The 24,618-nt window shown below is 37.2% G+C and overlaps 1 protein-coding gene across 22 annotated transcripts in view; it reads left to right on the top strand.

The window, feature by feature from the left end:
• Nucleotides 1–24,618, top strand: part of RIMS2 (regulating synaptic membrane exocytosis 2) — a 482,918-nt gene that overhangs the window by 276,287 nt on the left and 182,013 nt on the right. For 11 of the 22 annotated variants that reach the window (XM_068932847.1, XM_068932850.1, XM_068932858.1 and 8 more), the window contains 5 exons: nt 3,667–3,797; nt 6,672–6,843; nt 7,408–7,561; nt 17,187–17,213; nt 22,636–22,704. In XM_068932847.1, the coding sequence (XP_068788948.1) occupies nt 3,667–3,797; nt 6,672–6,843; nt 7,408–7,561; nt 17,187–17,213; nt 22,636–22,704 (553 nt within the window). The remainder of the gene's footprint in view (nt 1–3,666; nt 3,798–6,671; nt 6,844–7,407; nt 7,562–17,186; nt 17,214–22,635; nt 22,705–24,618) is intronic. The other 11 variants (XM_068932860.1, XM_068932863.1, XM_068932862.1 and 8 more) reach the window with 1 other exon arrangement.

The raw sequence follows: 24,618 nt of genomic DNA, 5'->3' as shown, positions 1-24,618 counted from the left end.
CTATTTCATGTGTTGCAATTTTGGCCTCTCCTTCCCTCCATTTAGATCAGGATGGCATCTGTCACAGTTCCTTAGATGTCTAAATTTTTATTTGAATCACCTCCTTTTATAGGTGCATTTCCTGTATGTTCAGAAAACTGCTGCATGGAGGTTTGTAGGATCTGCTCCGTTAGACAGCTCCTTAGCTCTTTCAGTACTGAGCATCACAATGCCTGTGTATTTCTGTGGGACTTTCACTCTCTAGATTGAATAATTCAATGCTTTTCTCTTTGTGGTATTAGGAATCTTTTCTGTGTACTATTCAACACAAATATAAGGGAAAAATTAATTTGCTCATGGACTTTTCCATTATACATATGCTATCCCTGTGTTGATTTCACAATGTAAAATGAATGGAATAGTCTATGAGGTGTGGTAGGATTGTTCTGCATTTATTGGTTATGAACTGAGAAATTATGACTGAGCGATTAGATGATCTCCAGAGGTCCCTTCCAACCTAAACGATTAAGATCAAAATCTGAGACAGCCAGGTTCTGATTTTTCAGTGACTTTAGCACTATACAGGCCTAATACTTCAATTCAAACATTGTGACCTCAACACTTCCTCAAATCAGGCTTCAGTGTATCAGGTCAGAGTCCCAGATAATGAAGAATGTGCAATTTGTAAATCCCTTTTGAAATGTTTCAAACGATCCATCCTCCAACACACAAGACCTTTGGGAAAGAGGAAGGGATGGAGTCCAGTCCTCTTGGAGAGCAGCCATCTGTCTTAAATGACTGTCCTTTCTCTCTTTGTGAATATAAAACACAAGATCCTTGTAGGAAAATACAATAACATCCACATATTGTGTCATAATATGCACATATTGCATATGCACAGGAGAGTCAGAATTAGGTCAGTCCTATTCCCAATGCCATGTTCCATGTTTAGTATGCTACTCTAAATCCTTGTTTCTCATTTTTCCTTCCAATTTCCAGCCCTGACATCTTGTCACATTTTTCTTTTATCTCACTCTCTCTATTCAACATATTTTGCCCCAGTTATGGACTGACTGGGTTCTTTGTTTGCCTCATTCCACTTCTCCCATCCAGTCTGTTTCTGTGCCCCTGTTCTTCTATTGTCCCTAACATCAATGACTCTCTTCTTCCTGTGTTTCACCAAGAAGCATCCGGTATACTGTTTTTTTTTTCCATTGTTCTAAAGCAGCTTCTTTTCATTGTCTCCTCTTCCTTCTTCTAACCTCATGAGATTGCAGACCCATCCACCCCTCTGTGGGGTTTTTCATCCGTTCTCTCACTCCCACGGTTTCTTCTCTTCTCTCTGTATCCAAGTCAAATGACTTCTTGGGTTACAGTGCCTGTGCTGTGTTGGGAGAGTTAGCATTGTGAACACAGGAGAGAGAGACTTCTGCTCTTCATTCTACCTCCTGGCCTGGCCTGTAACAAGCCAGGTCTGTAGTTTCTGGGGAAGGTGCCCATTATGTACATGCTCTTCCACATTTGGACAGTGCCATAAGAAAAGAGTATAAGATGTGAGTCACTGCAAATTTTAAGTTCTTGATCCAGAACACAGAGGTTAGGGCATCTCAAATAAATGGTGTCAGAGGTTTTAACATTCCCCTTCAGGTCATTCTCCAGAGCATTTTGGATGAAGTTTTTTGCAAAAAATCCAATCTGAAATAGATATAGCAAAGGAATATTTAGTCTGAACATGAGCGGTTGTATTTTTGGCACCAAGGTTTGGATTATCTCACCTTCATTCAGTCACAGATTTCAGTAGTGGCTGGATCACAAATATATTGCATTCTGCTTAAATGAGGATAATTTTCCCAGAAAAACAGGTGATGAGGAATGTCCTTCACTGCTATTCCCCTTGAGAGAGTGGCCCTAGCAAGTGCTTGTGAATAGACAAGTCTGTCCTTTGCTCACGGATGCCTGAAGCAAACTGCAGGTGGATGGTAAAATGTAGGTGTCCTTCCTGCATTTAATGACAGAGGCTTGCTTTTAAGATGGCTTATACTTCAGATGTCATCAAAGCCTCTCTTTGGGTCTGTGCGGTTGGTGTGAACCTTTCTACTTGTGATCTGTACCTGGATGAAGATTTGTAATAGCCTAGATGATTCTCAGTTTAGAGAAATATTGACAGAGCCCCTTACTTTGCAGGAATGGAGGAACAGCCTCTAGAGCTCTGCTGAATAAAACATATTAAAGATAATTTCTTCCACACATTTTTCTGCCTTAGTAGTCACAGAGTGCTTTAACTGTTGGTGCAAGAAGCCTATAAAGTCAGAAGCAGGTCCAAGGGCATGGACCTGCTTTTCTTTAATACCTGCCCCTTTTCTTTAATACCTATTCAAACACCGCTGGCTGGTGGCTACAGGAAATGTAGGAACTGGTAATGGGGTAGGAAGTAGAAATACACTGCCACCACTGAATGAATTGGTAGGACTGAGCGTCACTCCACTTACTGAAGTATTAGAAATGGCAGAAAGGTAAACCAGTCTCTTGGTCGTGGGCCAGAAGACTTGAGAACTGCATCAAGACCTTTCTTCAGGGGACTGAAATGCAGAGGATGAGGAGCTATGACAGCAAATGGAGACCCTGTATCCGAAATGATGTGGGTTAGGCTCCATAGAAGGGGCACCTGCCCCTGATTACATTTACCTTAGGCAGAGTCTAAAGGTGCACTGCTTTGCAAAGTGTGGAGTTGGGCACTATCCTCTTTGATTCCCTCAAGTTCAGGGAAGGACAATGTGTCCTTTAAATGTTCTAATTTGTCCTTTGCCTCAAGGAAGCCCCCCAGGAAGACAGTCTGCTTTGTCAGCTGTAGTTAATAATATTGTAGTGGTACTTCCATGTAATGACTCCCTGATTATTTGCAAAGTTTTGTTATGCCCTGCCTGCACCATTTCCCCGTGCCAGAGTGAGTGCTCTAAAGCAGGTATATCCTCTCCTTGGATAATATATTGGCAGCTATAATTTTCAAATTGGAACAGTTAAATAGCAGCTTTTAATGACTGTGATAAAAATGGTTGTCCGTTGCTACACCAACTCTGAGAGTGATTAATAGTAAGGATAATTTCTACAGAGTAATAGCAGTTTTTGCCCTGTTGTTGCTGAGTAGGACTGGGAAGAGAGTTGGTCAGCTGAACCTCCCTCTCACTTTTTTATAATTTCTGGAAGGCTTATTTGAGTTCAGTATAAGTCTCCACATCTCCTTGGAAAACATTTTAAGGAGACTCAAGATGTTTATGGTCTTACCCCACAGTCTTTCCAGCACAACAGGACATGAAACATTCCTTCATTCATTGTGAATAAAACCCTTAGAAATGGATATAGATGAATACCATACATCAGTAATAGAAGTAATACAATACTACTGCCAAGAGAGAATAATCCTAACCAGAGCACCATGTGAAAGACAATTAGTATGAAGTAATGTACTTACTATATAAAGTTTTAAAAATGAATGATTCCTGGTACATACTGAAGGTATTAAAGTATTAACTTATTTATTTCTGCTTTATTATAAGTACAAAATAGAACACTGTTTCTATGTTTAAGTAACCGATATAAATAGAAGCTAATGAATAAAATTAATTTTAAGGATTAATGTGCTACTTTGTTGGAGAAATTAGTTCACTAACAAATATTTTCTTATTACAGATAAAACTGTGGTATGACAAGGTTGGTCATCAGTTAATAGTCACGATATTGGGAGCAAAGGATCTTCCTTCAAGGGAAGATGGGAGGCCAAGGAATCCTTATGTTAAAATTTACTTTCTTCCGGACAGAAGGTAGGGTGAACAGAAAGACGAGGAGCTTTTGAGTAAGAATCAATGTGATATTCAGAATGTGGAGCTGAGTTTGCTGGTCATACTCTCATGGAATAATCTTACAGGTTGGAGTTTCTTTATTGAGCATGCTATGTAACAGCAGTTTGGCTTTGAACACTGGACACAAATTCACTTTAGCTGGATATTTTATTAAATACTGAATGGAAAAGGAAAGGTAAACATACCTCTTTGCATGCAAAATATATTGCAAGATATATTGTTGGTGCTTTGTTATGCTCTTATTTCCTAGGCAGTTATTCCTGTCTGATGCACAGAAAATTGCACAGAATTAGGTTCACAGACTTCTGGACTGATATTTCTTCAGCACTTTGTTTTCCCCCCACCTTTACATTGCAAAACAGGAGAAGGTGTGACATCTGAAACCTGTGGATTTCATATCACAGTATATATTGTAGTGGGCAAGATATTGAGAATCCCCAGATACAAGTGGAAGGCTTTCCCCAAAGCACGTGATTTATATTAATCTGTACCTGTGACACACATGCATCTAAGGAAAGTGATACAGTGGTGGGGGCCCTTCTTCCTAAATCACTTCTTTATTTCTTAATCCATGATTTTCTTTCATTTGCACTTGGGTGGCAGGAGGAACAGTAAAGGGGATAGTATGTCCCCAAGCTGACCTTTTTTTTTTTTTTTGTATTTCTTCAGCACATGTCAGTAGGGGAAAATATTTAGCTTTATTTTGTAGTCTATCAGTCAGCTAATTCAAAGGTTTAACCTGACTCAGTATTTAAAAAATTGGCCAGTGGACTGCTGAATCTGTAGAAGTGGTTGTATCTTTACAGCTTGTGTTTTTACATCCTTTGGTTTTCATAATATCTAAACTGGGAAGATGCTAGCTATCTTTAGTTCCAATTGACTTCATCCGGAAAGAAAGCTGTTCAGTTCTTTGGAGGACACTGCTTTTCCACTTACATTTTATGCCATATGTTAACAAGAAAATTTGCTGTGACTGCATAAATTATGGTATGATTTGACAGAAAGTTCTTGGCTGGATTGTCTTTGCCTCAAAAATATTTAAACCATTGGACCAGATTCTTAGTTTGTTCAAATTACTGTAGTGTGTTTGGAGACACTGAAGCTAAGCTAAACTGAGAATAGTCTGCTAAAGTAGCCTTACTGGCTTTTTGAAGATTAGTAAAGCTGCTAAAAATGTCTATATTCACAGTGGCTCACAATGTCAGTTGGAATAATTGTACATAAAAGAAACAAATATTTCATTAAATAATTTAATCTATCCAAATACCAAAATGTATATATTTTATTATTGTATGCTAATGTTTCACAAGAAATATCTTATGTTTTTCTCTTCCTGTTTATGTGAAGAGTTCAGAACTTTTTCTTCAATTATTCCTTGTGTTTCCTATCACATATATAAAAATTAGCAAGCTATCTTTTTGAATTAGCTGTTTTGTGACAGGCAAATTGCCTTTCTTTTCCTCAGAAGAAAAGCCTAAGTTAGCAAAATTATATTTCTTTTGTAAGAGAAAGAAACCTGCTAGAGGTAAAATGCATTTTAAAAAGTTAAGTGCTTAATTAGGTGAAGATGTGAAACTCTCTTTGATTAAACACAGTTCAATAGAAAAGCTCTTCCCATGTAACTTATTTCAAATATCAAGGGCAAGCAAATCTTTCTTTTAATAGAAATAATTGTATTATTTGTTTTAACAGTGTGGCTAAAAATGTTGTTTCATAGTTAATACATTGATCCAGATTCTAAGTAACGGTTCAGAAATAAAATAACTATATTGCAGCTGAAAATATTTGCAAATGGACAGTGTCTTCGTTACCGTATTAAAAAATCCCGTTGATTTAGTGCTGCTGTTGCATTAAGTAGTTATCAGCAAGTTTAAAATTAAGGATTGTTATGAGTACCTTTTTCAGTATTCTCAGTAGAAGGAACGTGGATATTTTCCAGTGAAACTTGTTTACTTCAGCAAATACTATTTTTTTCAAACAGAAATGTTCTGCAAAACACCTTGCCTTTACCACAAGCAATGGCTCAAGCAATAACGCCCTTGAACAAGAGTTAGGATTCCCGTGGTGGTGCCTTGCATGGAGATGTTGTCAGGCTTTGAAACATCAGGCCCACCTTGCAGTGGAGACCCTGGTCACTCAGGGGGTTTCAGGAGCCGTTCTGAGAACACTGTTCCTTCCAGCATTGTTGGCAAAAGAAATCAAATTCATTCGCAGGGCTTTGAAGTTCCCAGCTGTGGAGCCCTCAGTCCGCAAAGCCCTGGTGCTGGAGCCGAGGGTTTGGGGCCCTACATGTAGCTCCCCAACCGCTCCTGTGCTGGTCTGGCAGCCCGAACCCCCTGCTCCGTGGCTCAACAATCTGTAGGACTGTAGGACCGGGAAGCTCGAGTGAATCATCTGGCTGCTTTATCTGAAATGCCGATTTTTCCTGTGCCTAGTGTTATCCATATAGATGTTTTACTGCCAAACAGCAACCCACAGAAATCCCATCTACATATATTTTGTTTTATAAAGTATATTTTTTTTCACAAAAACTTTTCTGTTTCCAAGATGAGCTTATTAAAACATTTGTGGTTTTCAGGAAACTTCTTAAAATTGAAGTTGGCGTGTGAACTGGGAATTGGCTACATTTAGTTTTTAATAGGAGGTTATGAATTACTCTGAATATATGTACTGAACTTAATTGTATCATAAAGTACTAATTTTTAGGTATATTATCATAGTATTTCCAAAAGCTACACAAGGTACAACTGATTTAAGCTTTGCTGCATTCCATGAGATGCTTATTACAATGTCGTGGTCTTTTGGACATTTTTAATATTTAATTATTTTTTGCAGTGATAAAAATAAAAGAAGAACAAAAACAGTAAAGAAAACATTGGAACCTAAGTGGAACCAAACATTCATTTATTCTCCAGTTCACCGGAGAGAATTTAGAGAACGAATGTTAGAAGTTACTCTTTGGGACCAAGCACGAGTTCGAGAGGAAGAAAGTGAATTTTTAGGCGAGGTATATGGTTATCATTGGTTTTTATTTTAGGAATATAGTTGGGTACATATTTATATCTAGATACAACATTTTTGAATAAAATAATTAAATGTGATAAAGCAAAGCTGCTTTAAATTGTTATATTTCTACTTATTTTACTTAGCAGTAAACAAATAGTAACCTCACGCTTACCACACAGTCCTGATCTCAGATTCATTTTGTATTTGTTCTGTTTCTGAAACGGTGTGCACATGGTTTCAATTTCTTTGAGAACTGTTCATTAAAATCCATATTATCCATGGTTCTGTCTTACTAAAATGTTGACAAATTCTGCTGAATAATTTGCTACAAGATGCTTGAATGCTATTAAGGTTGTTGTTAAGGTAATCAGGGTTTTGTGAAAGGGTTTTGTTCATCAAAAGCATAGGATCTCCTTTCTTAAATGAAAAGTAAGATTTTTATAAAATTTCAAACATACTCCTTAACAGTAAGAGAATAAATAGAATGAGATTTATGGATAGGCCTATTTTAAAAGTGTTCTGTTATGTAATGCCATCTTATTTTTAATCATTTTTTATTCTTTAGATTCTTATTGAGTTAGAGACAGCATTACTAGATGATGAACCTCACTGGTACAAACTTCAAACACATGATGTCTCTTCATTGCCACTTCCCCACCCCTCACCATATTTGCCACGCAGACAACTCCATGGCGAGAGTCCCACACGGAGGTTACAAAGTAAGTTGCTGGTTTTACATGCTGTGTGTAGTTCATTTGAATTAACATGTAGAGTATATTAAATTCTTGTAAATGGGAAGCTTACAGTGTTATGAATTAGATTATTTATGATTACTCATGAGACTCCGAGCTGTTACAAATGGTAATACTGAATACTGTATGATCCACCAATTTTCTTATTAGTCTACCTGTTTCAAATCCTCAGCTTGACTGAATTATCTTGGTCTTTGCCAATGTACTGTTTTTATCTTCTGAAGTCCTATTTCCTGTATTAGGTTCATCATTTCATTAGTTAACCAAAAATGAAAGTGCAATAACTTTCTTTTGGCTCAGACTTCTTTAAAATGAAGAGCAGTGACTTGTATGTAACATCACGTGTAACTAAATATCATGGCCTGTTGCTTTATTTTGATAGTATTATATGTGGTTAGATTCACAAATGGAATTTCTCTTGTAATACTATTTCATACAGTTAGGTATATTTGATCCACGGTAGTTTGCTGTTAGCAGTAGATACTTGGCAAACAGAAAATAGTTTATTAAGGAAAAGAGATACATAAGACAGTATACGGTGTGAATCTGTTTCATCCTTACTCTCATTGTTTCTCTAGATAAACTGCTCACTAGTGTCAGTGACTCAAAGCTATCCTTCAGTGAATTAACTTCATAAAATATGTCGACGCTGTGAAAAATCTTCTATTATTCCCATAGATAATTTTTGCAAAAAAAAACCTGGAAAACTCTTTGCATTTTCTTTGGTTATTTTGTGTGAGTGTGTGTGCGCGTGTGCATTTATTAACACACACAAACTCACAGAAGCTCGATGAAGCTTGAGTACTTCATATGTTCTGTATGGATTCTCTATTAATTTATCTCTTGCATGTGAATATTTAAAAGTAGTTGGCAGATTTTGTGTCTGTGCCCTGGAAGGTGAAAAGGATTAAAATGCTCCATATCATAATATTCTGAGATAGATACATTAAATGAGAGTTGGCTGAAGTGTGTAGCCTTCAAGCCATGACATTATACTTATCCAAAGAAGAAGGAAAGACATGCTAGCTAACAGGTGAGGACCTCTTTTTCAGTTCACTCCTCTTCAATCTTTTCAGGACCATGACTGTTGTTTAATTAATTCTTATTTTAACTATTTTTCTTCTTTATTTTCTGCCATTTTGGAACGTATTTTTAATAAGTTAAATATAAGTTTTCTTCCATGTAACAATACTTTTATAAACCAATTGGACTTTTCAGTATCTGTTTGTATATGAAATGAGTTCATGTGTGACATCAGTGAAATTCTAGCTTTCGGGAAATACTCAGTCCTGCAAAGAAACGCTCTTTGTTTGTAGTAGTACCCATCTGCTCAATAAATAATTGCTATGAAAGGTATTGATATTTGATTAAAGATTTGTTCAAAGGCATTAACTCAAAGGTGGAAAGCCAGGAAAAAGTTCTAATACTTTTCCTTCTTATCACTCTCTGTGGAAATGTATAGGGAAGGACTTGCATTGACTTTTAGGTTGGTGGAACAGTAAGATTTGGTGTAGAAATCCTGCTTTTCAGTGAAGGATAATTTAACCTGATTGTTCCCAGAGCAGTACCTTGATGCCATATAGTTTTCCACAAGCTTTAACCAAAGAAGTAATTTCAGAAGTTCACTATGACTGCTGGAACATTGATACATTTCTCCAAGAGCTTATGATGTGTGCATTCCAGCTGAGATGGGGATTCCATACAAAGGGTTTTCTCTAGTGTCCTGGAAACCCATGTGCTCTATGAATCCTTGCATGCCATAAGTCATTCTCAGTTTAGAGAAAGAGTATTACATGCAAAGGATAGAGAGTAATGTCTTTTGGGATTAGAAGCCCTCTCTGTTTGGTGCTGGGAAGACATCCTAACAGAAACTTAGCACCTGGTCAGAATTTTGCCGTGGTAACAGACTCTATTTATCAAAAAAGCCTGTGAATTTGTGTTGCACCTCTGAAATGAAAATAAAAGTATTTCCTGATTACCTAGAAGGGTGATGGAGTATTCCCTTGGAGATATCGAGAACTCAATTGGACAAGACCCTGAACAACGCAATGTAAGTTGGCCCTGCTTTGAAGTGGGCCTTGCACCAGATGACCTTCAGAAGGTCCCTCCCAACCTACGTGATTTTGAAGTTCATCTCTAGGGGAATGAAGAAGGGCAGACATCAGATGTTATGCTTGTTTGCCTTCACTGAGTAAAATATTAAGAATACAACAGCATATAGAAGCTTGGTTCTTTTACCCTTTTTTTTTTGGAAATTTCAAAAGAATATTTAATTAAACTTAAGATCTCATTGTTTCTTGTGTCTGAAGCCCTTTTTGTACTCTTCAATGCAAACTCTTGTATATGATCAAAATGCTTCCCAGATAGTAACGCTACATTTTGGGACAAACAGAAATACGGAAGACAACATTTTAAAGCAGAAGATGACCTCATTTTTTATTTTCAGGGAAGCATTATGACTTTGTGAAAAATAAAATTATCCAGAATGAAGGCAAGGTGTATCTAACAGCACTTTTTAAGAGCACTTACTGTGCTCTTATACAGTAAACAGATTTCAGTTGCTGGGGCTGCAAAAGCTGCCTTCAGCTTCAAGAGCAGTTCAGTCCTCCCGCCTTTTATTCACTTCTGTGATGCCTCTATGTATAGAATTAGTGAGTAGAATGTAAAGTGCCTTATTTTATGCCCCCCAAAACTGTAAGTATGAGAAATAAGAAAGAAGAGAGAGATCTTGAATTACAAGGTTGTTTGTTGTTTATATAAAAAGACACCTAAGCTTTCTTATCTTCATGACTGACAGGTTACTATAAATACATATACTAGGAAAAAAATACTTAAATGTTATTCCCTGAAGGTATTTTAAAAGAACTGCCTACACTTACCCACTTACTTTTCTTATAATTCTCAGAATTTATGTGGCTGTACCATGAAGCACTTTTATTTTCTTTTTAATGAATTTTAGTGTTCTTAAAAACGAGCAGATTGTCAGGCCTGAAGACTGAACTCCTGTATTTACCGATAGTCAGTAGCATAGTGCAAGCTTTCTGCAGAGTCCCATATGCCATTTTTTTAGGAAGTGACTTTCAAAGAGAGACAGTAACTCAGTTTCTATCTCTAGTTATCTCTCAGTATCTTTGAGTAGACATGATGTTGTGATACAGAGAGTTCCCAATCAACTGTCCACATTCACTTGCCCAATCCTCTGGTCCATGCAGTCCATTAACCTCCTATTGATGAAAAACTATTACCATGCATTTTCCTGAGGACTGTCTTTTTAATGAGACAGCTACTTAGACGTTGGAATTGCTATAGAACATAGAATTATGACCTATGAGCTCTGTCAGCTGTATAATTATATTGCAGATTTTCATAAACTGTTTGCCTTTTATCCGATCAATGTGTTTTAGGTTTTTTTCTTATTACATACGAAATGTGAGGTAATAAGTAGGTCTGTTTCACTTATCATGCTGGACTTTTTAAGTGGATTTGTAAAACGGCCCAACTTTCCCCCAACTTTTAACCTAAAATCATCCATACTTTAAAAATTCCAGACAGCATTAATTGAAATCATGGGCAAATTAAAGTTATTTTTTATATTGCCTCTGACAAGAGATTGTAAATAGAAAATTCAAAGTTACTTTGAAAAAAATGTTGAGATTTCATATAGTCAGTTAAGTGACACTATTATTAATGCTTCTCACACTAGGTAAGAGTCTAACCCCAGATTCCACTGAAAAGTAAATGTGATTTGGATATTGCATTCACAAATGTTAAGATAAATGGGATAGAAATTATTGTTAGCATTACTTTTCAGTGATAACTGATGCAGAAGTGAAGGAGGATTTGTACCATGGGACTGTAAATCAGTAATTACTTCCTTTCTGCGTATCCCAGAATGCAGAGATAGCAGTCACCAAATTGAATCCAAACCTTTCTTAATCAGTCTTTTACAGTTATGTCCATATAATGTTTGTATCTGTGCAGTGTGGGCTGATACTATTTAGCTGGTAAAGAATATTGAGCTATTGCACATTTGGAAGCACATTGAATTTTTTAATTCTGTAGTAACTCTGAATTTGTTTTAGGAGCAGCTATTATTTTTTTATTTTACTTCAAGTATTTTAAGAATTTACTGATGAGTTAGGATTAAAAAGTAACAGACACTTGTTTTCAAAGTTAGATTTTGCAGCTTTATAACAAGCTGGCTGAATTATTGATCTGCTGACTGCAGAGAGTGGGTGGACAGTGTGGATAATAGCTAAATGCCAAAAAAAAGGGGAGATACATACAAAACCAGTAATGCAAACGTTTGCAGGTCTCCAGTTACAGCATGTGTGTGTATTGGAACAATGGAAAGAGAGTGGAAGCTTAAAATGCCATGAGGAATACACAATGTGGTATTATATTTTTTTGAAATATGTATCCTCAGTAAGGGAAAAATAGGGAATTTATGTGAAAGTAACTGTCTTGTTGAAACCAAAATCTTAGAAATTTTAGAAATGACAGTGTTTGGAAATCAACACATAGAAGTCCAAAATGGTGGATCAAACTGCATTCTACCAAGAGCATGAACACGAGGAATCAATCAGGTTCAAAATAACTGGAAATAAGGAAACTGTGAAGTAGGTTTCTTTTATGGAAAATTTAACTTTCATTTTTTTTTAAATTAATGTCATTGAAGGCTCCCTTCCCTAACCTACATGATTCTTAAATAAGCTATGTGAAGAAAATCTGGTGGGAGAGAAATTGCAGCAATGAATATTTCAAATTTTGGGGAGAAAAATTGAGTGTAGTTTGTTTTACAAAAGAAATCGGCATATAGCATGCAAAAGCTATATATAGCATTCCTTTTCCAAACTTTATCTATTAATTTGGATGAGAAGAAAGAATTTATAATCCATAAGCAAAGCTTTTTTTGGATGACAGAGTAAGTTCTAGAGTCATCTTCATGGCTAAGCTTTGTACAGTTTGTCAGGAGCCATATTATATTTTCTAGGTCTATATTCAGACTTGCTAAAAATTATCACATCCAACCAGAAACACCAAATTTGTAGACTGAATTCACAAATGAAGGCCTCCATTGCTTATTCTGAGAGTGATTATTAGATGGACTTGTCATTGCTGGGTCCTGAAGTTTTTTTTGCAAAAGTTCTGTGACTGTGTACTATTCAATCACTACCAAACCAAAGATGAGTGGCATGTTATAACTGTTAATTCAGGTCTTCTCTTCCATTTTTTTAGTATTAAAGTATTCAAGTCTATTTTGTGGAACAGTATGATGGTTTCATGGTAGTGCCAGATTACTGAAGCTTAATAATAATTGATTGCAGTGTATCTGAAACTTTATCCTTTGAAATTGGAGCCTCTGCATCTTGAACCTCAGTCTTCCAGTGAAAGCCACTGACCTTTCTGGAACTCTGTAGAGTCTCATCTTACTGCAGAATCAGGGTCTTGCGGTCTTAACAATTTCGTTTTAATAGGCTGTGAATATGGTAAATCAGTAGAGTAGTTTTAAATCAATGTTACTGATTCTTACTTGAGGGAATTATAATAATTACATTCACTAGTAGATAAGTGAGTAGTACTTAATGGAAATGCATATCAGTGACCTTTTTTCACATTATAATATGGAGCATTTTATGGTCAGTGGCACAGATCCATAAGCAGTGAATACATGACAAGAAGTTAACCCTAGAGAATAAGAATAACACATTTTTTTCCCTTTCATGCTTATTCTTTTATTTTTCTCTTTCTTTTATGGAACACAGGGCTTGAGCATGTTATCTTTGTTTGCTTGTATTAATGTTTTGTTCAGAGATTTTGAAACAAGTGCCACTATTGCATTTATTATACTTCTATAATTTATTTATTCTATTTATTGTACATCTATGGTCTATTAAATACTTTAATACAAAGGTATTTAACATGATGCAGGGGTGTCTGTAGAGGCCTTAAACTATCAAAATATAAAAGAAAGAAAATTATTAAATTCTGTGCTCTTTGAAGAATTAAAAATAAACATTATTAAATTGTAATTAAACTACAAAATATTTCAAATCCTATCAGTGTTTTGAAGCAACTAAACGGAATTTGGATATTGTTTATAAATCTGTTGCTCTAGTTAATTGATATAATCATGTTATTAAATTATCCCTCAGTCATATAATGATGGCAGAAAAGCAATGTTCTTGTCAAAATAACTCACTGGATAGTATATAAGTAACCTTTCTATGCACTGGGTAGATAGCAAGCTAGGGGACCTTTTAAATGATTCTGAAAGATGTAGACCCTTTTCTGACTAAAAGTAGGGTTTGTTTTTTTTACTTTTTGAAGTATAATGAACTATAATACTCAATTTTAATGGCTGTGGTGAAATTTTCAAATAAATTTAATAATATTCTGACTTCTTCCTTTCTGTGTTGTAACCACGCAGAAACAAATGTGGCTTCTCTAGTCCCCAGTCCCATAATAGTGTCTGTATTTATACATTCTTCTGCTCTTCAAGAAGCTTACTCTTTTACAGCTCTTTGCAGAATTTTAATTCAAGAAAGTCCATCCCTTTTAATTATATAAATAATTTCCAGACTGTATTCATCAAAATCATTTTGATGGCTCTATTGAAATTCTAGTAAACTAGAAGACTTTCCCACACACCATTTTGCATGATTTTGTAGCTAAAGAAGTGTTGGAGGAGAACTGAGTTAGAGATCATTTAATCAAACTTGACATCCACAAGTCCAGGGGCCCTCATGGGATGGCACCCAGGAGTGCTGAAGGAGCTGACAAATGTCATTGCTAGGCAGCTTCAATCATCTGGAAGAAAGTAAATGTCACCCCAGTCTTCAAAAAGGGCAAGCAGGACTCAGGGAACTACAGGCCAGTCAGCCTGTAACTCATTCATTCACAGCTCCTCCTGCAGGCCATCTCGACGTATGTGGAGGACAAGAAGGTCATCAGCAGTAGTCAGCATGGATTCACAAAGGGGAAATCACGCTTAACCAACCTGATAGCCTTCTCTGATGGAATGACCGGCTGGGGAGGTGAGGGCAGAGCCTGACTACCTGGACTTCAGCAAGGCTTCTGACACTGTCTCCCATCACGTCCTCACAGGCAAGCTCAGCAACTGCGGGCTGGATGAGTGGATGGGTGAGGTGGATGGAGAAATGGCTGAATGGCAGAGCTCAGACGGTTGTGGTCAGTGGCACAGAGTCTAGCTGGAGGCCTGTAGCTAGCGGTGTCCCCCAGGGGTCACTCCTGGGTCCTGCATTGTTTAACTTATTCCTCAGTCACCTGGATGAAGGGACAGAGTACACCCTCGGCAAGTTGGCCCGTGATACAAAACGGGGAGCAGTGGCTGATACCCCAGAGGGCTGTGCTGCCATTCAGAGGGCCCTCGACGGGCTGGAGAGATGGGCAGAGAAGGACCTCAGGAGGTTTAGCAAAGGCAAGTGCAGGGCCCTGCACCTGCGGAGGAATAACCCCGTGCACCAGAGCACGCTGGCAGCCGACCTGCTGGAAAGCAGCTCTGCAGAGAAGGCCCTGGGAGTCCTGGCGGATGACAAGTTGACCACGAGTCAGTAAGGTGCCCTTGTGGCCAAGAAGGCCAATGGTATCCCGGGGTGCCTTCCGAAGAGCGTTGCCAGCAGCTCGAGGGAGGGGGTCCTCCCCCTCTCCTCAGCCCTGGGGAGGCCTCACCTGGAGTACTGTGTCCAGGGCTGGGCTGCCCAGGACAAGAGAGACATGGCACTCCTGGAGAGAGTCCAGCGGAGGCCCACAAAGATGAAGAGGGGACTGGAGCACCTCCCATATGCGGAAAGGCTGCGAGAGCTGGGACTCTTCAACCAGGAGAAGAGAAGACTTGAGGGGCGATCTGATCAATGTGTATAGATATCTGATGGGAGGCTGTAAAGAAGATGCAGCCAGACTCTCCTCCGTGGTGCCCAGTGGTAGGACGAGAGGCAACCGGCACAAACTGAAACACAGGCAGTTCCATCTGAATATGAGGAAAAACTTCTTTCCTGTGAGGGTGACTGAGCACTGGAACAGGTTGCCCATGATGGTTGTGGCGTCTCCTTCCTTGGAGATATTCAAAAGCCATCTGGACACAATCCTGAGCAACATTCCCTAGGTGACCTGACTTGCGCAGGGGGGGTTGGACTAGGTGATCTCCAGAGGTGCTTTCCAACTTCAAGCATTCTGTGATTCCATGTCAGTTTTTCATGAAATTTGTAATTGGAAGAAACTTGTACTAAGGAACACAAAAATTAGAGAACTTATGTACTAAAGTTCACATCTAAAAGTTTATAAATGATGTTGAAAAAAAAGCCCTATTTTTGCTTTGAAATTATATAGCTAAGTAGAATTCTAGAGCTAATCCACAAGAATTAATTATATTCAAAAAGAAATACAGTTTTAAAATATATAGAATTAAAAATTGAATGTTGTAGATTATGAAGTGATTCTGTCTACATATTCAAAGAGTATGTAACTGGATGTCAGAAAAGCTATGATTTGCCAGAAGGGGCTCAGTCGTCTAGTGGATTTTTAACAGGGCCACTTGCCAAGAAATCTGAATTTTCATTTCTCCTCTATTATACTGTCATACCTGATCGTCTGAGGTGCATTACTTACAGTCTGTCAGTCTTTATTACTTAAAATGGTGTCTGTGAGCACTGTGATGCCAAGTTAATATTTGTAAACCTAAAAGGAATAAAAACATTTATAATGTCTTATTAATGTCACGACAGTATTCAGATTATCCTCACTCCCAGGCATATTCCCATTACCTTATTGAAGTCACATTTAGAAAATCTGCAAATACAAAGTGACATTTTATATTTCCAAAAATGTCCAGATTTTTGCATATTAACATATGTAAATTCAATTTTTTCAAGAAATTTTGAACTTTAGGAAAAATGGTATGGTTATATAGAAAGTTAAAATGCTTAGAACAGCTATACTTTAGTAATGCAACCAATAACCCAAATCTTGTATTTAGTCATTGTGTTCACATCAGAAACCTTAAATTCATTGGGAAGAATGACATGTGCGTAAGGTATTCCTGTAGGTATATATGTACCAAATCAAGGCCATTGAGTAGGTGGAGACAGAAGAGTGACTGAAGCATCACTTCTGAGTCTGCTAAGTTTAATGTAGGATTCAGAGCTACATCTCAGCAAAGTTTTGCTAAAATCATCCTGCGAAAGTACTAACGTACAGTGATTTTAAGTAAGTGTAGTAATTCAGACTTCATATTTAGCTGACTATACATCAGTTGCTCTTAAAAAGTTAAACATTTTTATTTATAATGAATGTGCAGCTCTATTTCAGAATTGGAAACGACTGGAATATCTCTGCTAGTCCTCTGTGACTATTTAGTAGAAATGTTGATCCAGAAGTGATTTGGCATTTTTGTGGTTTAATTTCTTCACGCTAGTTGAGGTTTTTTCTTTTGAATGAATGTGGCCTACCATATCATATTCTTCAATTTCCAGAAGCGATTAATAAGAAGTTTAAGGTACAAACCATCCCTGTTACATGTATTGATTCGTATATTTTTCCTTGACACTGCTTCATTTCAATATTTGTTTTCCAGATAAAGGCTTATATTCATATAATTCAGGTAAATTTTCAGCATGCGAGAAATGCTTACTGCTTACATATACATGCAAAATTTAATTTGATATTTTGTTAGTGTGCTTATGCTACCTACTGTGCAGATGCTAAATTGCTAAAATGTTCTTTGGCTTTCCCCATCTGCTTTTCAGTTACAGGTTCTTTGTTGGCTTTGTTTCTCTGTTCATAGCACCTCAGTATTGATAACAGAGCAGTATTGTAATACTATACTTGTTTCGTCTGCCTTCATTTTAGGTAAAGCTTTGGTAGGTAAACTGTAGTGTGCTCTATTAACTATACTATGCTATCTTGCTTAAGCTGTGGTAAAATGGACACTGTCATACTGCAACCGATTGAGAACTAGTGTAAATATTTTTAGAATACAGACATGGGGTAAGTGAAATACTGGCAAAATCAGTATTTATATTGATATGTGTTTTTACAATTTCATATTGCTTTAAGTCCCCAGTTAAAAATGTAGTTGTTATATCTGAGAAGTGGTATATTTGGTTTGCCTTAATTAAATATAGATAAACTCATAATGTAAAGCTTTTACAAGCTTAAATTTTATAGCTTATTTCATGGGGGACTTTTTGCAATTCCTTTAATTTTAATTATGGGAATTTCATTAAGAATTGGTACATCTAATTATCTTTCAGTTCTATTTAAGAAATGAAACACATCATATTGTGAAGAAAATAGAGCCAATACCATAGCGGAGAGAAAAAAAAAAACACTGGATTTTCTTGAGAGTAGGACTAAGAAGGCCTGTTTTCTGTTACTTCTATCCTTTCTTTCCCATGTTCTATCTCCTATACTGTCTTCTGAAATAATCCCAGATCATTGTCATGTCTCTTAGCTTCACATGAAAAGAGATCATGTTTGCTATGGGTAGTGTGGATTTATGTGTGTGTCCATTAGCCAGACATTTCAGTGTTATTTTGTTTGTTTTCTATTAGAGGTTCTGATTTGGGTCTTTCTCTTGTATCCAGCAACCATTTTCAGAGATCTGTAGGAACTTAATTAAAGTTGGTATTTCTGCTCCTCTGTCAGTGTAGATGAAATTGGCCAAAACAACAACAACAAAAATGCAGTATTTTGTGCGGGAGCATGGAGTGACAGATTAACATGCAGACAGCAGGGCTACATAAGAAATCAGTTCACATTCAAAACCCTCAGGCACAGACTGAATGAATATGAGAGAGCAAATTCTTAAGACAGTTATGAGACTGATTTTAGGGTTGCTAATTGTTCCAGGTCTGAACATGGAACAAGGTCTTATTCCAGTTCCAGAGAACCAGGGCATAGGCATGCTTCATTACCCTTCGTTCACCCAAGGAGTTCATGAAACTTCTTAAAGTATTCCTGCATTGTAAGGGACAGGATTCCCAGCTGGGGAGCTTGATCTGCTCTCTTTTCTGTTTTTTTCCACAAGAAAAGCACAGAGAGAATTCCTGAGCCCTAGAGTCTGGCCATTTCTTCTGTGTTTAAGGTGACTCACCTTAATCTTGTTATTTCTCATTCCATCCCCATGCTAGTCAGTTCTGATAGCTATATTGGCTGGTCATACAGGCTGTTTTGCCTGTAGGATGAAGCATAGCTCAGTGTCATTATCCAACATCAGTTTTCACGTAGCAGTCAGGAGATCTGAAATTCTCCACAAATTAAAGTTGTCTTACTAGAAAATATTTATGATTGGGTACTGTTTCTTCCATAATTTGAGAATTCCAGTCATAGAATATGGTTGTGGGAAGAAATGTGTTTTTGTGAAAGTAAAGACAATTCTGTGAAATCTTCTTAAATTATTTTCATATTTTTTTTTCTGAAGTTGTAATAGCTTTCCATGGGCACCAACACTGCAGCCTGTGTAAAGTAAAAATAAACCAGCAAAGTATTTGATTCATAAAATGGAATTAAATAACTCATGTTTTCCTTCAATTTATTGCTAGCTATGAAAATAAGAAGAAAGCTAGAAAGCATATAAATTCTTCACACATTCTTTACACCGGGAATACACTGAATTAAAGCGTTTTTTGTGGTTTACAATATGGAGTCTATTTTGCCTGCAGTCTGTAAGTGACACTAACCATTAATCCTGGTGGAAGGCGCTCAAAAGTCAATGTTTACCATCTGTTACCGTCCAGTTACCAGAAAACATGGCAATATTAGCCCTTAGTAGAGTGCTTTGTTAATAAACTACATTCCAGTACCCTGGCAATGAGACTTAATTAATACCATTCCTTATGTTTAAAGCCCATCAAAGACAAAGTTAATTACATACAAACTATAGGCATTGATGCATTTATTTGTTGCACCCACTGTCCCAGGTGTTACTGCTCAAATTCTTGTATTAAATTTTGAATTTATATTGGAAAGGATTTCATTTCCTTGCTGTTATATGTACCATATTTTATAACATACTTGTCAAACACTTTAAGAGATGCATAAAAATACTAAATAACAGCTTCATTAGCAGTATTGCTTTGGCGTAATTTGTTTGTGAGAGGCTTCATTGTCACATTTCCCAGATAAATTATGAATTGTTCTCTCTTTGTTTCATTGACAATGGTTCAGATTACTTAGATAATGAAACAGTATTTTTATGAGAGATGGTTAAGGACGGCCTGAAGGCTGTATCTTCAAATTTACATTGTCAATACACTGAAAAGACAATTAGCATTTAGAATGAATATAGAGCAGATGAAATTACTCTTGCAAAATTTACAAGAAATCTTAAAATAAGATGCCAACATTTATACTTGCATTTTGAATGCTGAATTCAATAACGGATGACCTATGGACCTTCTAATCTGTTCCACTTCTGAAGTTAATGGAAGACATTTTAAATAAAATTAATTGGATTACTTTGCAGAAGTTACATATTCCAGGCAGTGCTTCATGACATTACATATTTAATAGACATGCTTTCCTTCCGCTGTCCTTCCTGAAAACATTGATTTCTAAAGATAAAATCCAGTAATTAATCTTAATTTTTTTAAACTTCTTAACCAGCCTTCACAGTTATATTTAAAAATAGATGAAATATTACCTAAACATGATTATTTTTCAGTTGTTTTGAGTCTGTTAATAGTTAGATTTTTGCCTAAGATAGTCTGTGCTTGAGGAGATTGAAGAGGTGATCTAGCTTGAACAAGCTTCATGTCTCTTGTCTGCACAGAGAAAAAGTTTTTGTACTGAAGGGATGTCAGCTGTTGCAAGAGACTGTCCTCTTTGCAGCAGCAGGAGCAGCTGGAGAAGGCTCTGAAATCTGCTTCTTCTCTTGACTCTACTCTTTCTCTACTGCCATCCTTAGGGCAAGTCTTGATCCGGGGCCATTTGCTTTTCCAGTGCCCCACCTCTTCCCTGCAGCTTAAGCTGGGGAAGCAAAGGGGATCGAAACAAAGACAGGGGCCTGTATATGGGAAGGGGAAAGGTCCTGGAAGTTGATTTGAAGTTGAGGTATCAGGAGATTCTGGGAAAAGTGAATGGGGGGTTGAGAGGAGAGAGACCCTTCTCCCCTATACTAGTTGTCCACTGATACTTCTTACTTTTCTCCCAGAAATACTCTGCAACTACTACAGCATGTAATTTTACCTGTGTGGGTGGGAAGTCTTGAGTCTGTGACAACAGCTGGCTATTTTCATCCTCAGAAATGCAAATCTTTTCTCCAGGATGCAGAACATAATATTCTAATAATAACTTTAAGCTAGATCTACTTAGCCATAAATATAAACATAAATAAAGGAACCTTAATTGTAATTAATTCATTCATGAATAAGGATGAATTAGACAATCAATGAATTGCATTCATTCAAATCATGGTTGATACAACCCATTCCAAGCATCCGTGTGATGAGCATCAGCAAACTGCCCAGTTGCCCTCATGTTCCCTTTCCATAATCCTCTCTCCCCAGTGGAAGCTCGAGCGATGCTGGTGCTCGAGCAGCAGCAGACCACTCTCAGATGTGTAGCAGGTTATCCAAGAGGCCAGAACAGCTCTTTCAGCACTCCTTTTGGCAGCTTCTGCCTTTTAGATTCCAGCCAAATCCCAGCCAAACTCACTAGCTTGTATGTCCATGCTCCAGTAGAAGGTTCTCTGCTAAAAAGAGCAGGAGAAACAGCATCACAGGTGGAGTAGATGCTCTTTCTTTGAGAAGCAAGAGAGATTTTTGTTAGGCCTGTGTACTACTATAATTAAGAAAATAATCCGATTGAATATTGTCTTCAAGTCAGACTTCACTGCTTTTTAAAAATTATCCTGATTCTCAGAAAGTCTGTTAAGAGGATGAAACCTTTTCTTTCACTCTTGCACTCATCTTCTAGGTCTTCTCTAGTGCTGATTTTAATCATTTGCTTGTAATTTCATATTTTAATCAAATAGCTTGGATTTAAAGAAAAAAGTCCTCACAAAATTTAGGCTAGGAATCATTCTGTGCCAGTCACCAAGACAGAAGCTTAATCCTACTTTGTCCTGCACTCCTTTAGAGTTTACTCACAGTTTTAACCTCTATTTTTTCTATGTGTTTTTCAGAAAGGTAAATTGTCCCTATGGTAACCATCAAAATTCTTGCACATGATTGAAGGTTTGGTGACAATTAGATTAAATCTCCTAGTTACTAGTTGCCTATTTTTAGATGGCCAGAGAATTAGAATAGACAGACCATGTTACTGAAAAACAGGGATTTTCACAGTCTGAAACAAGTAAATGAATAATTATCATTCACTTATTGGCATGCCATTGCTTAATCTTGACATCAGCAATGAAACGCACCCTATCTGCTGTTTAAAAGATACCAAGGACAGAGATAAGTAAAATTAAGCCAAACACAGACTAACACGTATATTTGTCGTATGTGCCCAACATTTTAGCTCTAATTGTGGACTTGGAATCTGCTTTTGCCAACTAAGCTCTAGCTATTTTAACAGGTATACACCTGTAGTAGCATTTAATAGCTTGTTTCCTCTGAAGTATCCTAGAGAGATTTTATTTTGCGGGACGTGTGTGTGAAGCTGCCTGTTCCTAATAATGCTAAAGAAACTACTACATCCATCTAACATGATCACAGTAATTCATTTTTCTGATGTTCACAGATTTTTAGGGGGGGTGTGTGTGTCTAATACATGAACGCTCGGAAGATGAATAGTATAATGTGTATTTCTGTATGGAATGCACACAAAGTATATTTAACTATTTCATTAAAAAAAGATTGTAGAGCTGTATTTCACTATGTCATTATATATAATATTAGGCATTGAGGTGAAAATAGTTGCTACCTTTGCAATAATAAAACAATAAATTTCCTTATATTTATGTATTAATGCTTCATTGTTGAGTATGAAATCCTTACCATCTATTTATGTACTATTGTGTGAGAGTAGTTCTGACATACAGGTAAATAACAGTGATATATTGTGTTTTTTTCTGGCAGGGTCCAAAAGAATCAGCGATAGTGAAGTCTCTGACTATGACTGTGATGATGGAATTGGTGTTGTTTCAGGTATTACTTTCTAAACTTACTCCTCTGAGCTCAGTAGAAATCTTTCTTATTTATAATTTATTATTATGAATTTCAGAATATTTTTCTGATAAAAAGAAATGGATTCTAAGTGCATATTTTTCTAACAGACACAAAATAAATATGATTGATAATGCATGTTTAACCACACAAAAAGACCAACAAAGGGAAAAATCAATGTATGAATTTCTTTGTTGCTTTTATTTAATGATAAAAATAGCATAAAAGTGTTTTTTATATGAAATGGTAGGCAAATTCTTCAATTATTGACTTAGTCATTTGGATTTTATGTATCCATGAGAACTCTGTGGTGAAGTAATAACACCACCGAAGATATGAAACCTGCACATTTAAGGCAGGAAGGGTGATGTCTTAACAGATCATCTGTTCTTATTAAGAAGTGTTTGAATTGGGAGCTTGATGAGTATTTAAAGTAGTAGCTGTCTTGTAAAAGATGTAGTATTCCTATTCTTCTTGTGAGAGAAAAGAGTATAATGTAATCAAAACCAAAACCAATAAAATCAGAGAATCATTTGCTTTCCCTGGCGACAAAAGAAAATATATGTCAGCTTTAAATCTGTGCTAGAGGACACTGGTACCAGTGTAAGGTTGGCAGCACAGGCTCAGTGTGGGCTAATTTAGCCTCTTGCTCTCCTGAGGTCTGTTGACCACTCTGAGCAGCCTGTGTTTTACACTGCTACTGTTTCCTTTAGGGCAGGCCTACCTAACGTATGGGAGTATCTTACTCAGCATATGTGGAGCAGTACGTGCTGCTTGGTCTGTCCTGCAGCTGTAAGGCAGCGGTCAGCTGGGCTATCAAAACATACGTTTTTGTAACACAGCCACCTGTCAGCATATGTATAGCTTTAATTTGGGTGTAGCACATGCTGATGGAAAGATATATAGGAACATGAGCCAGAGGGGTTGTACTAGAGCTGAGGCTGAGGGTGGGGAAAGAAAGGAGATAGAAAGAGGCAATTGTGGGTATTTGTAAGGTGGGATGTAACCACATATTAATAAATCCAAATCTTTAATGAGCTACCTACTCACTTGAGTTTGCACAGTCCTGTTTTAAAAACTGATACCAATCTGAGCTTGGATGCATTTCCATGTTGTCTGAGTCAGACAGTTTTGTATTTCTAGATATTTCACGGTTTTCTCTTACGCTTTGTTTAATTTTCGACCCTGTCGCGGACGGAGTGAGGAGAAGTGATGCACTTCACTCAGTAGAGAGAAGCAGCAATATGTTCTATAGATTTAACAGAACACAACTGTGAATAAGACAGTGACTTAACAAGGGTTGAATGGCATGGTTCACCCAGGTTATTCAGTGCTTGAAGGACAGGGTCAGGTGAAAGTATCAAGGAGGCCCTCCCATTGAGTCATGAGGTTCAGAAAGGACCCAGGGGATCCAGTCCTAGTCCCAGCCTTATTCAACAGTTTATGTCTAAGGATACACACTCATACAGCAAGGAGACCCTCCCATTGTGTCATGAAGTTCAGAAAGGACCCTCCAGATGGGTCCAGTCGTAGTCCCAGACTTGTCAGTGGTTTGTGTTTGAGGATTATATACACAGTCACACAATCACTGAGAGACGTAACCAAGCAAAGTTTGCAAAGTAGATGTCAGGGAGACCGGACTTAGTCTAAGGTTTATGCCTAAGGTTTATGCCTAGGATTTATATCTAAGGTTTATGTCTAAGGATGATGTGTACAATTAATCAGAGAGGTAACAAAGTTACAAAGTTTTAGCATGCTATCAGTGTCACTTACCAAGGGTCTCTTGCGGGTAAGGAATCTCTTGACCTCAAGGAGCAACCTTGAGAGGCGTCCATACTCAAGAGGAGATTCTGCAGTGCAGCCTGCTGCCGTGCAGGAGAGCTCAGTGGTCTCTGG

Source organism: Struthio camelus, chromosome 2 (assembly GCF_040807025.1).
Source record: "Struthio camelus isolate bStrCam1 chromosome 2, bStrCam1.hap1, whole genome shotgun sequence".
Taxonomy (NCBI): domain Eukaryota; kingdom Metazoa; phylum Chordata; class Aves; order Struthioniformes; family Struthionidae; genus Struthio; species Struthio camelus.
The sequence above is the reverse complement of the archived record's forward strand: the minus strand, read 5'-3'. Positions and strand labels throughout refer to the sequence as shown.